General features: G+C 52.0%; 1 protein-coding gene across 1 annotated transcript in view; it reads right to left on the reverse strand.

Moving 5' to 3' along the window:
- CNTN4 (contactin 4) overlaps positions 1–17,249 on the reverse strand; it is a 191,722-nt gene that overhangs the window by 115,147 nt on the left and 59,326 nt on the right. Inside the window, exon 3 of the mRNA XM_008155009.3 lies at positions 13,532–13,707. Coding sequence (XP_008153231.2) covers positions 13,532–13,707 — 176 coding nt within the window. The remainder of the gene's footprint in view (positions 1–13,531; positions 13,708–17,249) is intronic.

Below are 17,249 nucleotides of genomic sequence, written 5' to 3' on the forward strand. Positions count from 1 at the left end.
CACTCCACGGAGTGAACCCGAGGCCCCGCAGATGCAATACATCCCTCCATCGCTAAGCGCCGCTCTCTGACCAGCGTACCTCCATTCCAGCATTTGAAAGCCCCAGTCCAGGGTGACATGTGTATACAGATGTGTCCTAGCCTCCCACTCGTTTGGCAAACAGCAAATGGTGTCACACTCCCCTCCACCCCGCCGCTACAGGACAAGACTTCACATTCTTCTTCCCTCTAACCAAAGAAAAACACAAACATACTAGGAGGGCCGCCTGCTTCATTGAAGAGCCTTATGGAGCCCCTGCCGAGCGGAGAGTGGGACCCGGGCCGCAGGCTGGGTGTCCGATGCGTCGGCCACAGCTGCCGGCCCAGGGGCCCCGCATCCCAGGCGGGGCTGCTGGGAGCACTGAGATGCGGGTCACAGAGCCCCTGCGAGGAGAAGGGTGGGGGACGCTGTCCGGTCCCGGTCTGGGCCTCTGGAGGAGAAGCACCTCGACGGGACCTGGGTATCAAATTTGCAACCCAGGTACACGCCCTTCACCAGGAATCGAACCCGTGACCCTTTGGTCCGAGGGCAGACACTGAGCCAAATAGGCCAGGGCTGTTTTTCCACCTTGAAGTAGTCCATGGACTAATTATTATCTCTATTATCCATCTATGGAATGACTAAATGAGAATTTAAAAAAAACAAGAAAACACCAAAAACCACCGCTCACTCACAGGCAAGGGAGAGCGCCTCAGAAACCTCCTTTTCCACGAGACACCAACTGGCCCTGAGTAGCTAAGGCAAACACGGGTTAGTTTTAATGAATGCATCTGGAGACGCAGCTCAGTAAGAGGCGGCGGCCAGCCTGGCTGCCCAACAAAACGTGCTGAGTGAAGCCAAGCGCCGGGGGGTTTCCGGTGAGGTGACACGGGACAGATGGGTTGAGAGCGTGCCCGGTGGAGGAACGCTGCCCTGGGTCGGGAGTGGCCTGGGTCCGAGGAAGCCCACTGAGGCCCCTGCGGCCACGGAATGTGCAGCGACGGCTTCTCCACAGCTCTGGGAAGAGTGACTCCTGGACGTCTCTGGCCCACGCTCCATGGTCTGCTGGCTTGGCCAATAGTTCAGGACTCCAGTGCCTCAGAGGAAGACTTCTCCTCCAGGGACTTAGGCGATGCCTGGCCTGTACCTGGTGACCGAGCCTGAGAAATGACAAGGGCCCTGGCCATCAGATCAGCTGGTTAGAACATCGCCCCATTCGCCCAAGCTGCCGGTCCCATCCCTGGTGAGGGCACATGCAAGAATCAGCCATTGAATGCATACATACGTTGAACAGCAAATCTATGTTTCTCTCCCACCCTCCCTCCTTCTCTCTGATAATATCAATCAATCAATCAATCAATCAATCAATAGACAAGTATTCTTGTTTGAATGGTTGTTTGAGAAAACAGACCTGAGACTGGGGAGTAGGGAACAGGAGCTCTGCCTTGCCGTGGATGACACAGTGGATTAGATTGTGAGGCTCCAAATGTGAAGTAAGATCGGCCAGCCCCGAACTTCTCAACCTTGAATTTTGTATGACACGCCCACAGGCCGATGCTCTGTTTGTAGGGCGAGTAGGCCGGAGTCTGTGGTTTAGGGGATGTGCATCATGCTTTTGATCTTATAATGCTATCAATGGACACTTCTTTTTAAAAATATATTCTTATTGATTTCAGAGAGGAAGGGAGAGGGAGAGAGAGACAGAAACATCAATGAGGAGAATCATTGATCGGCTGCCTCCTGCACGCCCCCTACTGGGACCCAGCCTGCAACCCAGGCATGTGCCCTAATCAGGAATCTAACTGTGACCTCCTGGTTCTTAGGTCGATGCTCAACCTCTGAGCCACGCCAGCCGGGCTGGACACTTCTTACTTTAAAACTTACCATAAAGCTACCGTGATCAGGGGTGTGGTACTGGCATAAGGGCAGGCACAGAGATCAACGGAATGGAACTAAGAGTCCAGAGATAAACTTACACTTACCATGGAGTGTTGATAAATACAAGATCATCCCATGAGGAGAGAACCATCTTTTCAACAAATGATGCTGAATCAACTTGAATAGCCACATGCAAAGAAATGAATTTGAAAAAAATAGAAGAGAGAAAGAAGCTGGATTCCAACGCCAACATACACAACAATGAACTCAATAGGAAACATAGACCTAGACTCAAGATAAAAAACTCTAAGTCTAATTAGAAAGCAAAGGAGTACGTTTTTGTGACTCTGAGCTATGATTTCTTAGCGATGACACCAACAGCACGTGCAACGACAACAGAAAATGTAAATTAGACTTTGTCAAAATTAAAACCTTTGGGCTTCAAATGACATTAACATGAGAGTAAAAAGACAACCTATAGAGTGGGAGAAAATACTTGCAAATCAGATACCTGATCAGGAACTTGCACACAGGATCTATAAAGAAAGCGTACCACTCAGCAGTGGAAAGACAACCCAATTTAAAAACAGGCAAAAAGTCTGATTATACAATATCTCCAAAGAAGATGTTACCAATGGCCAAAAAACACGTGAAAAATTGTTCCACATCATCAGCCATCAGTGAAATGCAAACCAAACCCACAATCTGAGCCGGGCGGTGTGGCTGAGTTGGTTGAGCATCGTCCTATGCACCAAGAGGTCATGCGTTCGATTCCCAGGTAGGGCGCGCGTACACACACACACACACACACACACACACACACACACACACACACACTATGATACTACTTCAATATCCACTGTGATGGCCGAAATAAAAAAGAGGCAATGAACAGCTTGGCGAGGGTGTGCAGAACCTGGAGCCCGCACAGTGTTAGTGCATTACAACATGTCACAGCCAATACGGAAAACGCTTTGCTCACTTTGCTCAAAATGTTGTACATGGTGTTACCATTTGACCCAGCAATTCCACGCCTGGGAATATAGCCCCAAGAAGTGAAAACATATGTCAACATAAAAATAAATCTGTAAATCAGTGCTCATGGCAGCATTATTCAAAACAGCTCGAAAGTGGGGACAACCCAGATGTCCGACCACTGATGGATGAGTAAACAAAATGGCGTTACTGCCACCCAATGGCATGTTATTTGGCCATAAGAAGAAATGAAGGATTAACAGATGCTACACCATCAATGAACCTTGGTAGCATTATGCTAAGTGAAACACACAAGCCACAAAAGCCCACATATACGTGATTCCATGTATATGAAGTGTTCAGATGGACAAATTCATAGACAGAAAGTGCATTCGTGGTGTCGGGTGTGGGAGGAACAGGAGTGACTAGTCATGAGGACAGGGTATATTTTTAAGGTAATGAAAATGTTCTGGAAATTCCATGGTGGTGATGGTTGCACCACCTTGGGAATATACTGCGAACTAACTGAGTTGGACGTCTTAAATTGTTGAATTATCGTATGTGACATCTCTTAATAAAGCTGTTATCAAAAAGAGATGGCATTGACAGTGAGGCTGAACTTCTTTAATGAGATTTTTAGGGAAAAGAGAAACACTTATATTTAATGCCCATCTTTATTGAAATAGGAGAGTGCTTTCCAATTTAAAAAAATATAAAAATAGTACTTCTCAGTTCAAGGAAATAGAGTATTTCAGAGGAAATGTACCTCCTAGGCTGGTAAAGACCAAAGGAGTTCTGTTTTTCTTCTACTCTTTCCTTGGTCGATTTGGGTATTCCTTCAGCTTCATTTATTCCACAAATATTTATTCGGCATTCCTTCAGAAATACCCGCCCTGACGGTGACAGCATTTTAAAAAGTCGGAGAAAGTAATCACCAGCTGAAAATAAGCAAGCCCATCCGTGGGCCCCTCACGCCTTTAAGAGGAAATGCGGACGCGCTGCTGAGGCCCAGCTCCCGGCCTGCCTGTGGGGCAGGACGCGCGTCGCTGCGGAAGAGGTTCGTGCACACGCTGAAGCTGTGCACTGCGGATGCCACAGGCCCGGGCCGGTGTCTGGCAGCCAATCACTACCCTGATCACAGTGTGCGCTTTAAACACACGCACTGCGGACCGGGGACTGGGAGCCGTGTCATTCACACAGGTTAGGGGCCACCTCTGAATTTAATTGCCCATAAAACATCCAATAGAATAATGTGGTTCTCAGAACACACACACACACACACACACACACACAGAGCACATGCACACACACACATGCATGCACACACTGGCACACAGACACACACATGCACGTATGCACACACATGCACACACGGGAACACGCACACACTCCTTTTCATGATGCCCTGAATCTGAGCTTAACCGCTGGCCCTGCAGCCTGCTCTGTTCTCTGCGGGGATGGCCCGGAGCCGTGGAGTGAAAACCAGCCGGCTCTGCATAAACGCGTGTCAGCTCAAGGGCAGTGGCTGCTCAGATCCCCGCCCTCCGTGCACTGCGCTGATGGGGACCTCGGAGCCTGCCCTCGGTTAAGCGATGTCACAGCAGGAGCGGTAACGACGCACGGGGGACCGCCGTGGGACTGCCGCGGCCACAGGTAGGTCAGACGCTCTGAGTGCGATAATGGCCGGTTTCCAGGGCTTCAGAGTGCAGACAAAGGGGTCAGATTCAGGGAAAATGACTTAGAACAAGAAGCCCAGAGAGAGGGACGTGGGGCCAACAAGCTCCTCTGCTCCTGTCAGATCCCCGCCCTGCAGAAGGGGCGGGTCCGCCGGCTTCCAGGCGGCCGTGGAGGGGGGAGGGCTCTGCTCGTTATCTCATCGGATCAGACTGCACACAGGCCCTCTGTCACACTCCCAGGACAAGGCACAGCCTGGCCCACGCCTTGCCCAGGGCCCCCCCACATTCATCAAGGCCTCCTCTCGCCCTTGCTCCCTGCGGGACAGAGGCAGCTGACCTGGGTCTCATTCCAGGTGGTGTCACTTATCCTGGATGGCTGTGGCCAGGAAAGACCATGTGGCCCTGTTAGTTTCCTGGGATGGTGTAAGCGAGTCGCCACATGTTTTTGGCTTCGAAGGACAGACATGAGGCACCCCTGTTTCATGGCAGCATCATTCATGGTGGCCAAGACATGGAAACAACCAACGTGCCCTGTGACAGAGGACTGGATACAGAAGACGTGGGACATAGACTCAGCCACAGGGAAAGATGAAGCACTGCCACTTGCAACAACATGGGTGCACCTGGAGACCATTATGCTGAGCGAAAGCGGTCAGTCAGGGAAAGCTAAGCACCATCTGTCCTGGAAGGAGACAGACCTGATAAGCTAACAGCTACAATTACTAGTGTCTGCACAGAACAGGTTCTGTGGACGGGACCAGGACGACATAAAGAAGACCGATGTTGCACACCCGTGACTCTCAATTATTCACTAAACCGCAATTCGCAATTACCCACGTCACCAGAACCAACAGCTCGGCCATGCACTTACCAGTCTTCCACCTTCTAAGGTTTCCACTGGACACCAACTGTCCCAATTGCTGTCTTTCTAGTATTATACCAAGTGGCAGGGATAATCTAGCAAAAGCATTCAGAAATTCAGCAAGTTTTGCTCTGATTTCTTCCAACTATTCAATTGGAGAATTTCATTCTTTTATTGAAGATCAAAGCCCCCACTGATCAATGTTTTCAGTTTTGCCATCCAAATGTTCCTTAGCTGACTGAGTTCTAATTGATCTAAATATTCCCGCATAGCTTCTCCAGGCCTCTGCCAATATCGGCTGCTCAGAAACAAAACTGCCTCTCGCAGCAGCTCCCTCAGTACCAACACGCGGCACCCCAGCTATTGTTCTGCTTGACTGCCCACTTCATTCCTTGGCTATGAAAAATCAACTAGTGATTGAGTATATTTTAAAAATTATGTTTTTATTGATTTCAGAAAGGAAGGAAGAGGGAGAGAGAGATAGAAACACCCATGATGAGAGAGAATCATGGATCAGCTGCATCATGCATGCCACCCCACTGAGGATCAAGCCCACAACCCAGGCATGTGCCCTTGACCGGAATTGAACCCGGGACCCTTCAGTCTGCAGGCTGACGCTCTATCCGCTGAGCCAAACCAGCTAAGGCCCAATTACTGAATATTAAAAGCAATGAACATTTGAAGTTTTCTGTGACTGGAACAATGGTCAAGGCCCAGGAACCACGTCGTCATAAGCCCCGGCGGAATGCGGCACAGCATTCTCAACGGGACACACTTTTCTGGTCTCTGTTGCCATGGCCCCAATCTCCGCCCACTCTGATCACCGCAGTGTCCAGAGGGCGCCCGAGATGAGGGCGCGGAAGGGCTTGCTGGAGCGGCCAGGGGAAAGGTCTCTTTCAGTGAGTCTATCCGATCGGCTGCTGTGCTTCAAAGAGATATTTTCACCATAAAAACTGTGGGCTGCCACATCGCTGACCAAGCGGACTGACGTTAGCCTCGGAATGGAGTGGCTTATTGAGATACTTCCTCCTTGGGAATTCACTGCTCAAGGTCAACAGGGAAGGCCAACCTGGGTACCTTTTGCACCCAAAGGTACCCTTTGTGTATCTCCCTCCTTCCTCTCCTTTTCCCACCCTTCCTGTCCTCCATCCCCTTTCCCTGACGCAGGCTCAGGAGATGGACACGCAGGGTACGCAGTGCTCCTGCCTCGGTTCCTCTCCCGCCCCCACCCCCGGCGAGGCACCTCAGAGATAAGCAGAGACGTCAACCCGCCCTGCTTCTCAACAGCGCACCCTGCCGGTGGCCACGGCAACGCCAGCTCCCCCGCAGCCACGCAGCCTGATGAGTGAATGCTTTAATGGGGCAGGATGGCTGTGGAGGGTGTACCTGCCTGTGGGTTACAGTCACCCACCACCCGGGATGATGAGTAGCATCCGTCTTCTGTTTTGAAGACCCGGACTGTTAGAAAACAGCCGCACTTCCAGGAAGACGGTCCAGAACGAGGCGTGTGCGGCAATCAGGGTGCCAGGCAAGGAAGTGGAGTGATTGGATGATGCTCCTGAGAACTCTCCCTCATATTGTGCATGGAAGGTGCCCCTTTTTCCCACGTGAGGGAGGAATGACGGGGAGTAAGGAAACTTATAATAATATGTCATTCACCGCTGGGGGATATACCATTTACCAACCCACAGTTATTTACCATAAAATTTCAATATCCAGGATGTTTCACCGCCTCCTTGCAATAATTTGGGAATTTGCATATTACCTTTTGGAGCAGAAATATTGTTATTAATTATTCTCATTATGGAACCTGAGACCAATTATATTAAAATTAAAGTCACAAAGGTATGCAAGATTGCAGTGTACACCATTACACTTCTGGATGTTAACAGTAAATCAACATTATGGCCGCATCAAGGAAGCCTACAACTAAAAAATCAAAAGCAAAAAAAAGAATGACGAATGTACTACATCAAAGGCTGCAAACACATTACAAAATCCACTCTTGTGTCTACAGAGGAAAACATTTTATCAACCACGAACATCTATGGTTTGAACATAAGTTCCATCCGTGAGGTGTCCTTGTAGGTGTCTGAGGGGGGACCAGGTGGCCTGACCCGGTCCACAGCACCCGTGGCGAAAGTCAGCTCACCTCACTAACCCTCAGATCTTCACCATGAAATTAAAATAATGCTGTGGGTTCTGCTGAAAACCACACTGCTCAGAGGTTCCAGCGCATTTCGAATGAGGCCGGACGTACAGCAACACAACCACAGTAGGAATAATCATCGGAGCTAACAAGGCTGAAACCCTCCACGTGTGCCAGGCAGGGACCCAGTTTATTACAACCCGTTTATTTGCTCCTCACAAAAAGGAAGTCCAGGCATTCACCCCATTTTATGGCTGAAGAGACGGAGGCAGAGAGAAGGACCTCGCCCGAGGTCACAGGGTTACAGGAGAAGCTGAATGGCAGCCCAGATAATGTAACTCCAGGCCTGTGCTCTCAACCACTATTTTATGTTCTTAATAAACGTTAGTGTTCCTACTTAAAAAAAAAAAAAAAAACACAGGAAAGAGAGGGGAAGAAGGGGGAAGAGAAGAGAGAAAGGAAAGTAGAGAAACCCTTATCATATCACTTTCTCGTGCCAGAAGCTGCCCTGGCACTCTGCGTGTGATTTGTAATTTAATCTTCAGAACAGCCTGAGAGGGAAGCTTGGGCACCCCCTGCGGATGGGCAGGAAGGCGGAGCCTTAGGGACACTGTGGGGCCAAAGTGAAACGGAGCACAGGGCTCCATCCCAGGCCTTCTCGTCTCGGGCAGTGGTCTCTCCGTGTCTCAAGCCCACTTTCCAATTTAAAACATCAAGTGATTGGGATATTTTGTAAGTATATAAGCACGCATTGCAATTTACTTAAAAGAGATCCATTTCTACACATCAGAGAACAGAACCGCCTGCTGAGTCACTGCATAGGAGTTCTGCAACGATGACCCAGCACCTTCCCCAGGGGACGCAGGCAGGGCGGGGCAGGTGGGGGACTGGGGTGGGGCAGCCAGGTGATGGGCTGTAGCTCTTCCTTCTACACAGACTCAGCTCCCAGGCCAAGTTTTTAGGGCCCAGGAACCCTCCATACCAGGTTTGGTGCCTTCCACACAGGAACTTCTTTATTAGGCTACGCCTCGGCCCCACCCACGCATCCCCTCATCTGGAACTCAGAGGGCACCTGTCTTCCCCACGGCCTGGTGGAAATGCCCGCACCCACCTCCAGGCACTCCCCACTCCCCGGGCCATCGGAAGGTCCTGACCTCAGGGCCCAAACACAGCCGGGCGACTCGAACGTCCAAATCTTCCTATTTATTCACTTACTCAGCAGCTATTACTGCAAGTTTACTCAGTGCCAGGCACGGGGCCCACCCTGGCAGATGAATCAATCGAGCCCTCTCGCCCCAGGCGGAACGGGAGTGAAGGACAGAGGGTTTGGTGGCCCGCAATGAGAAACAGGCCAAGTGACAGAGAAGGGACTGCGGCTGGCCTAAGCCTGCAGGGGACCAGGGGAAACGCAGTGAGCTCCACATTATATTACAACCCTGTTTGCTCATGCAAATGCCCGCACCTCATCAAGAGTGACTTAAGTCACGCTCTGTCTGTCTAATCTAGGAAGGATTTCGGGCTCAAAGATATTGAATGAAGAAACTGGGGGAGGGGCAGGCTCTTAAAGGCATGCTCTCCATGAATAGAAGTTTTGCTTATGTGAATTCCTTCTTTTCAAATGCTAAAAGCAAGAGGTTGCCAAGTTCTGTCTACAAAAGCAGCATGAAGACAATTTAAAAAAAAAATAACCCATCAAATAAGAATGACAGTGTAACTCCTAGGATTCCCTTCCAGGTACAAGGATGGAAGTATTTAAATGAGATTTGCAGTGGTGGCCTGTGGAGAAAGAAGAATAATGTGTTGCTTGTGAAGGCGGCGGGTCTGACACAGGGTGCGCTGAACTGGGGCGCAGGCCGACGCTCCTCGACTGTCAGGGATTAACTGCACAATTCACAGCGAGGAATGCAGTCACTCCCATCTTCAATGGCGTTTTTTAAAAAGAAGATACAGGCCAGGAAACCCGGGAGCGTGTTTCCGCCCTAAAATCCTGTGATTTCAATAAAGAGGTATTCTCTCCTGCATATTACCGTCCAGTCGGTGGTCAAAGGCAACGCTCCTCTCCCCGCGATTGCGAGAACGCTCCGCGTGAAAGCAACGACGCGGGAACGTTCAAAAGATGGCATTGTCTTGCTTCATCTTACACTGCCAAGGAGAAGTGTCTCATTCCCACCATTTAAAAAGGACTTTTGAATACAGGCCTATCTTTTATCTTCTTTTTAATGAAAAAGAATAGAAAAAGGGAAGTCTAAAAACTATGAATGGATGGTCAAGAGGTTAAATTCTCCAGAAAATGACTAGGATAGAAAGGGTGTGGGGTAAAAAAAAAAAGACATCGTCCCAAACCATCTTACGCGTGTGTTTTCTTAGTTGTGTCGCTGTGTAGGCGATGAGTAAAGGAATTCCTTTCTTCACGCGTACAAAGTGTCCCAGACTCGGGGGACACAAGGCTGGGCCCAGGAGTCACGGCTTAGCACACAGACTCTCTTAAGAGTCCAATCATCTATACTAATAAAAGGGTAATATGCTAATTAGACCAGGAGACCTTCCAGGAGACCTTCCGGACAGCCATGGTGGCGGGGTCAAGGCAGAGGTGGTTAGGGCTGATCAGGCCAGGAGGGGAGAGCAATTGGGGGTGATCAGGCCAGCGGGGGGGGGGGGGCAGTTGGGGCGAGCAGGCCAGCAGCGGGGGCCAGTTGGGGCTGAGCAGGCTGGCAGTGGGGGGCAGTGGGGGGCAAGCAGGCCTGCAAGGGGGGCAGTTGGGGGCGATCAGGCCGGCAGGGGGGGCAGTTGAGGGTGAGCAAGCTGGCAGGGGGGGCAGTTAGGGGTGAGAAGACTGGCAGGGGGGCAGTTGGGGGGCAAGCAGGCTGGCAGGCAGAGTGGTTAGGGGCGATCAGGCAGACAGGCAGGCGAGTGGTTAGGAGCCAGCGGTCCCGGATTGCAAGGGGGATGTCCAACTGCCAGTTTAGGCCCGATCCCACAGGGAGTCAGACATCCCCCAAGGGGTCCCAGATTGGAGAGGGTGCAGGCCGGGCTGAGGGACACCCCCCCTCCCATGCATGAATTTCATGTACCGGGCCACTAGTGAGAAATAAAGACACTCACACAATCATCCCAGGGCAAGTCCTACTCAGGGACATAGAGGATGCTGCTGTGCAGGCAGAGAGGCGGGAAGGCAGCGTATGGGGAGGAGGAGGAACAAAGCGGGTGCTGTGGGGACTTTCTTAGGAGGCCACACCCACCCGAAAACTAAGGACCGGGAAGGGAGCCGTGGGGAGCAGGACAAAAGCGTGTGGGGCAGAGAACCCACGGGCCAAGGCCCTGGTGCGGAAGACGGCTCGGCATTGGGAGGAGCCACACTGAGGCCATGCACCGGGTTCACTCAGTGCCGCCGAAGGCTCCGCGGGCACGCGGAGGGACCCCGTTTTCACGGTTAGCAGATGGCGCCCTGGCGGCTAGTGATGGCTGGTGGAAGGCGACCCCGGCCAAGCGCAGGCCCAGGGGCGGGGCCTGGGATCACCTCGCCTCCTGCTCTTAGCGAGGCATTTGGCAAAGACGCTCATGACCTCCGGCGTGAGCAGGCGGGAGGGGGTCAGCGGTAGCACGTTTGGGTAAACTTGCTGCTAAGTGAAGAATATGCGAACAGTATGATTGTCAAGTTCAGTCTCATCTTAGGGGGCGCTGTCTCCTTGGCAGGCAGCCCCGTCCTGGTCAACACATTGTATCAGTTATCGGATGGGACACACGCCTGTCCGAGTTCATCTGACACTGAAGGAGGAGGATCAATATGTCAGATAAAGAAAGACTGAGAACAATTTCAGCGTGGATGACACCAGGGTCACTGTTCCGGAGGTGACTAAGGGGGGTAACACGAGCCTCTTAGCTTAGGGTGATGGCACCATTGGGTGGCTCAGGGTGCAGAGGCACCGATGAGAAATCGATCCTCAGATTTCACGTCACTGCGTGTTCAGAACCAGGTTAGAACACGGGACTGTCAGTGTCGGGGGCGTTCCTGAGAGCAAGTCCCCAACGTGGGAGGCCACTGTCCCCGCTTCCTTCTCAAGGGCAAAGCACCGGGGGAACGGAGTGCAGTCCTCTGTGGTCACAGGGAGCAGGACTGGGGTGCTGTGTAGAAGATGGCTGTGAATTAAGTACCTGGAGGGAGAAGAATTACGGGATAAAGGGCCATGACCACGGCTTTAAAGGGCCAGCGAGAGCCCCGCAGTGAGCGAGCACCGGGAGGGAGGGACGATGGGGAAAGGAGCGGCTCAGCCGTTTGAAGGCGGAGGTGCCGGGTGAGCTTTGTGCTCTGGACCGACCAGGCGGTCGGGGTGGGTCGGATGGATGCTTTGAGGGGAAGCCTGAGCTCTCTAGCTGTAGAATGTTTGAAGCGGGGTGGCGGTCAGCCCAGGATTCTGGGGACAGGATGCCCACGTCACACTTGAGGGGGGCCGAGCAGGTGGGTCCCAGACACCGGCCCTCGGGCCCCCTCGCCCACAAAGTGAGTGGCGGAGCTTCCGCTGTGGCTAACGCCCTGCATTTCCATGAGCGTCTGTCCTGCAGATTGGCCTTTTGGTAGCAGAAGTGCCTGGGTTTCTACACCAGGGTAGTCGTAAGCCTTGGTAATTTGCTTTTTAAGTGTCATAAGGTCGAAAAACTAAAAGTCGGTAATAGCTAAGTCAATCCCTTTGTTGCTGTGGTTAGAGCACTGTTGTTTAGAAAAACTTCCTACACGATGAAATCTAAAAATCAAATCAGTACAAGAGTAATTGAATACAGAGATTTTTTTCTACACTAAGCGCCATTGATTCTATGATTATTTTCCAAAATGAACCCAACAAAATTCATCTGTCATTACTGAACGTAAGTATGGCTATGAGACTTGTATGAAACCAAGAGGAATAAACCCTCAGCTGGGCACATGCCCCACCGTCATTCTGCACACCCACGCGTGCTGGGGAGACATTCACGAACAAAGTGGTCCCCGAGTCCCACACACGCCTAGGACTCGGCAAATTCACTTCCCGGCTAAGAAAAACGCCGCCAAGTGGCAAGAATAGATTCCGCGCTGGACAGGTGTAGCTGGTGCTGTTAGTTCATGAGAATATCCTAGTGTTACTGATGTCAGACTTTGTAACTATAAAACCTTTGACATTACTGCCGTGCTCTATGAGTGGGGATTTCACACAAGGAAATATACGATCGTATGCAAATACATAAACCCTCAAAACCGGGTGATTGCCAACCCCGCAGCCTCTGTGCCCCCCCAGGCACGCCGCTCCCCCCCCCCCCCCCGCCCCCGCGCACTTGCCGCGCTTGCCTGTGGGTTTCATTTGCCCCGCGCTACTCCCAACTCCCACTTCCTTCCATAGTCGCAGTCTCCCGAACTTTTATGAGCTGGTGGTCTTCAGAGGTGGCAGGTTGTTTTTTAAGTGCTCTCAACGAGAAATATGAAAGGTGTCACAGAAAGGTAACGTCCGCTTTCTGTTATCATCGTTGTCATTAAAATGTCCCTAATTTCTATAATAAGAAAAAAAGAGAGAATTGTAGAAATAATAGACTATCATGGTCTTCTCTAACTGGGCTTTCTGGTTAAACACTTGTCACATTGAGTAGTAAGTGAATGGCAGTTCATTTGCTTGTTTCTACACACGCCTTATAGCGTTTGTGGAATGTGTGTGCACGTGAACTTACATGTGTGTACATCAGAGTATGTGTGTGTGCTCATTGATGTGTGTACTGAGCAGCGTATAACCCAACCATCACGTGACCCAACCATCTCAGTGGTCAGAAAAGCAGAAGACGGCGACCCCCACATGCAGATTTACAATTTATCCTACGAACACGGTAATCCCAGAACGCGAGAGAAGGGTGAGCCATCGTATACGACATGAAGAGACACTGTGTGAAGGCGCATTGGTGCGGCGGCACCAATACTCCACGTCACGTTGGCCGTGCCACGCAGCGGCTACTTACAGGCGAAGCGCAGCGGCGCCTCTCGGCTGACCACGGTCCCGAAGGCGTTGGTGGCCACGCACTGGTAGGTCCCCGCGTCGCGGGTTCTGTTGGGGCTATTGATCAGCAGGCTGCCTTCAACCACACTGTAGCGGAAATCCATGCCCGTGTCGACATCCGTCCCATTGAGCTTCCACCTGCGGAGGAAGAATGCCAGGAGATAAAGCCCGTAACAGCCATCAGCACCGCCGAACCGTCCCAAAGGCATAACCATCGGAGGGGCGGCACCAGCCCACGGCTTTCTTTACCCGGAAGAGGGAGAAAGCTGCCCCCGCGGCAGTGACCGATGTCTGCGGGGACAGCGTGTCCGTTACAGACACGATGGTGGTCGCACGGTGGCACCTGCTTTAACTACCGATGACGCCCCAGAGGGTTCCCTGCGGGTCTGCTTTTTTGCTTATTAATGAAGCCCAGAGCATCTGCACAAGGTTCTCCAAATAGGGTTCCTCTGTGCACCCCTTTCGGGGTTGTAGTTATTCTTTAAAACATATTCATTGATTTCAGAGAGGAAGGGAGAGGAAGAGAGATATAGGAACATCAATGATGAGAAGGAATCATTGATTGGCTGCCTCCTGACACCCCTCACTGGGGATCGAGCCCACAATCAGGGCATGTGCCCTGACTGGGAATCAAACCATGACCTCCTGGCTCATAGGTTGATGCTCAACCACTGAGCCACACCAGCCGGGCTGCAGTCATTCTTTAAACGGGTCTCCGCAGTGGCAGAAGGCACCCCTCACGGGTAGATGCTGAGTATTTGATGACATTGCAGCAGTGTGGCTTCGATGGGTCCTTAATATTATGGCTGAAATGGCCGCCTGCGAAGCTGAGGGACCGCAGAGCTGTCCTAGGGACCAATCTGGCCTCGACCACGGCCGGCCCAGACGATGCCCTTGGCCGCTGGTCCTCAGACATCGTCAGCCGCCCAGGAGGCTCAGGTCAGGCCGCCGGGTGAGAGAGGCAGCGAGGGTTGTGTTCTGCTGTTTGTTTACTTGCATCATCTGAGCATCTGACTGTTGTGTTTGGCTCAAGGAATGACTCGTAGTGGGACTCACACATTTAAACAGCAAATCTTTCATAACAAGATCTCCTTTTTTGTTTGTTTTTGTTAATAGCCAATAACTTTCCAAAGAAAGCTTATCTTAGCCAGTAAGTCATCTGAATCATTTGAGTTGGTACAATTTTTTTTTTTTAAATCCTCACCCGAGGATATTTTTCCATTGATTTTTAGAGAGTGTGGAAGAGAGAGGGAAAGACAGAGAGAAACTTCGATGTGAGAGGTCCCGGGCCGGGAAGGAGCCTGTAACCGAGTTTCTGTACAAGTTTCCCAGGTACATGCCCAACCCGGTCCCTTGGGTCCGCAGGCCGATGCTCTTTCCCCTGAGCCAAACCAGCCAGGCTGAGCGGATACAATTTAATAACCATCTCATTGTCCCCTCCTCCTCCCTCCCAAATCGTATACATTGTATCAGGTAATGACCAGAGTGTAGCCGGAGCTGACATGTCCATGATCTCAGTTGGTCACATAGGAAACCAGAGCAGACGAAATTGGGGAGTCGGAGAATGGGGGCTCCCTTTGCGGGGTCCTGGGCGGGAGCGCATCATGTAAACGGTTGTAAGTGAGACCACGCAGGCCAGTCCGGTGCAGGGTTTCGGATAGTCGGTTATCTACAAAAACAGATGTTTAAAGGATGGCCCTTTCTGTTGAGATCTCACATTTCAAGGTCATCTTAAAGGACACCTCTTCCCAAAAACGTCTTCCTCACTCTTCCTTGTCAAAATTATTCAACCTTCCCCCTGCCTCCTCCAGGAGGCTCCGTCCCTAGGAATCCCCCTTCCCTGTGGACTATTTGCCTAGATCGCCCTGTAACCTCCCTCGCAGCCTCTGTGGGCGCCATACACGCTGTGGGTTCGAGTAAAGAGTCTTCTTCTTTCTTGGAGGTTTTGCTTTGCTCACGCGCAGTGGAGGGAGCGTGGAGCCCGCCCACCCCAGCACCGTGGCGCACGTCTGTTGGCATCTATGTCTGTAAAATGGAAAATGTCAGAAGCCTGAGGGGTGGGGCCGGCGGGCCGGAAGCAGGAGACCGGACGTGTGTGTTTGCTGGTGCGTGTGTGTGTTTGCTGGTAAGAAGATGGGTATGAGGCCCCGACGCGGCGTGTAGCCCGACAGTAATTCTCTCTGTGTCCTGACACCGACAGGAAAGTAATAAGCAATAAAAAGAGAACAGCCGGGTTCTATTTCCCAGGTCTAGACGCACATGAATCTCGGGCGCTGGCGGCCTGCCTGCGACTTTTTTTTTTTTTTTTTGAGTCAACGGATCACGTCTCAGCCATAACTCTCACTTCAAATGATAGTTGAGCAATTTAATCTGACAAATCTAAGAACTCAAAGAGGAAATTGCAAACTAATGTGAGCTGCAAGCTGAGAGCGGCATTCAGGAATGAGAACGTGTGAGTCTCTTTAGCCGAGTGGCTTTGGGGACAGGGAGCGCCTCCCTCGTGGGTCCCCACCTGGCACCTCAACCAGAATGCTCTGCAGGGGGTCCCTAACCTCCTCTGCGCCCGCGTTGATGCACAAAGGGCAGAGGGACGGGGGTTCTTGCTGTGAGATGCGGGGCGTTTCCAGGAGAAAGCACTGCACCCGGGTTCTCACTCGGTGACTTGGATGCGGACCGCGCTGGGTTCCTGCTCCCACGCCACCCTTGCGAATTCGCAATTTGTTTTCACCGTTTGAGGGCCCTCAAGTGCTGGTGACGTACAGATGGTGCCCGCCAGGAACAAAGGGGACTCCCAAGGGCCAGGACACGTCGGGGTGTCTCGGAGCTGATTCTGAACCCCAGGGGATGAAGACGCAACTCCGGGGAGACCGAGGCTGTGCAGGCGCCCTGGCCTGCGCGGGGACGCTCGAAGGTGCACAGAGCGGGCCTGGCTGGGAAGCTCTCCGGGGAGAAGGGGGTTGCTGCAGCAAAGCCTTCTTCCTTTGTTCAGTGTTTCAGCTCAGCAGGGAAGAGGGGGCAGGCCGCTCTGACTTGGAATCTGTGGTCCGCACGCTGAGTACAAACCTCGCAGCAAAAGCACGCCAACCACGCCTGTGACCCTGGCTTCTGTCCAGAGAGGGGAGCTGTGTGCCCGCCGGAAGGAACGCCCCACGTCCTTGGGGGACATCCATGCAAGGGACAAGTCCACACTTCTTAACGTTTTCTGGGTCTGGGTCCCTCTTCTGAGACTGGAAAGGGCAGTCTCAGTCCAGGGAGTGAGCGGAAGGACGCGAGGTCAGGGGGTGTCCGAGGCTCGCCCCGCATTTCTCCTGCTGCTTCTTCACCCCCGCGCCAGCCTGAACACCCACAATGTGCAGCTGGGAAGGTGTCCGAAACCACCTCATCGGTCCATGCTTCCTTGCTCTGTCCTTCAACCAGAGGGAGGGGCTTGTCACTCCAGGGCCCAATCCGCTTCTCCGAGACAGGGAAATTGCCAAAGGCGCAGAGGAAAGCCAGGTTCCAACTGTGAGGGCCTTTGCTGCAAAGTTTTCTTCCCTGATTCCTCTGCCATCTGCAAACATCACAGGCTCCTGCTCCCCAGCCAATCTGAAATAGCGAACCAGCCCTCTTTCTCGAGACACAATGTTACACAAGCCGCGTTAACCAAAGGCCACCGTTGGGGGAGAAACAAAGTAGCAACA

Source organism: Eptesicus fuscus, chromosome 18 (assembly GCF_027574615.1).
Source record: "Eptesicus fuscus isolate TK198812 chromosome 18, DD_ASM_mEF_20220401, whole genome shotgun sequence".
Taxonomy (NCBI): Eukaryota; Metazoa; Chordata; class Mammalia; order Chiroptera; family Vespertilionidae; genus Eptesicus; species Eptesicus fuscus.